General features: G+C 55.7%; 1 protein-coding gene across 1 annotated transcript in view; it reads right to left on the minus strand.

The window, feature by feature from the left end:
- Positions 1–127, minus strand: part of hdac9b (histone deacetylase 9b) — a 39679-nt gene extending 39552 nt beyond the window's left edge. Inside the window, exon 1 of the mRNA XM_083649734.1 lies at positions 16–127. Coding sequence (XP_083505860.1) covers positions 16–121 — 106 coding nt within the window. The 5' untranslated portion in view covers positions 122–127. The remainder of the gene's footprint in view (positions 1–15) is intronic.
- Positions 128–377: the final 250 nt, after the last annotated feature.

Genomic DNA, 377 nt, shown 5'->3' on the forward strand with positions numbered 1-377 from the left:
GGCTTGCCTGGTCACCTGAGTTGTTGACGTTGTGCATGTCGCAGATCTGCTCCGGGAGCTGCTGCTGCTGGACGTCTGTTGTGGAGAAACTTGACTCGCCCTCGTAAATCGTCTGCAGCATACTCCACTCAGCGCTCGCGTCTCATCGCAAGCCACCGCGTTTCCTGTCACCGAGAGAGCCACCCCTCAGCCACTCAGGGAGAGAGACCAAATGACAACAGCCAACTCTCTCCCTTCCGCTGCTGCCTCCTCCTCTAGTCTAGAGAGACCACTCTTGCTGTACGGCAGTAAAAACCACACTGTTGTGTATGTGATACACTGTGGCTGTACAACACACACACACACACACACACACTCTCTGCGGGACTCCCACACTC

Source organism: Poromitra crassiceps (assembly GCF_964638095.1).
Source record: "Poromitra crassiceps genome assembly, chromosome: 1".
Lineage (NCBI taxonomy): Eukaryota > Metazoa > Chordata > Actinopteri > Beryciformes > Melamphaidae > Poromitra > Poromitra crassiceps.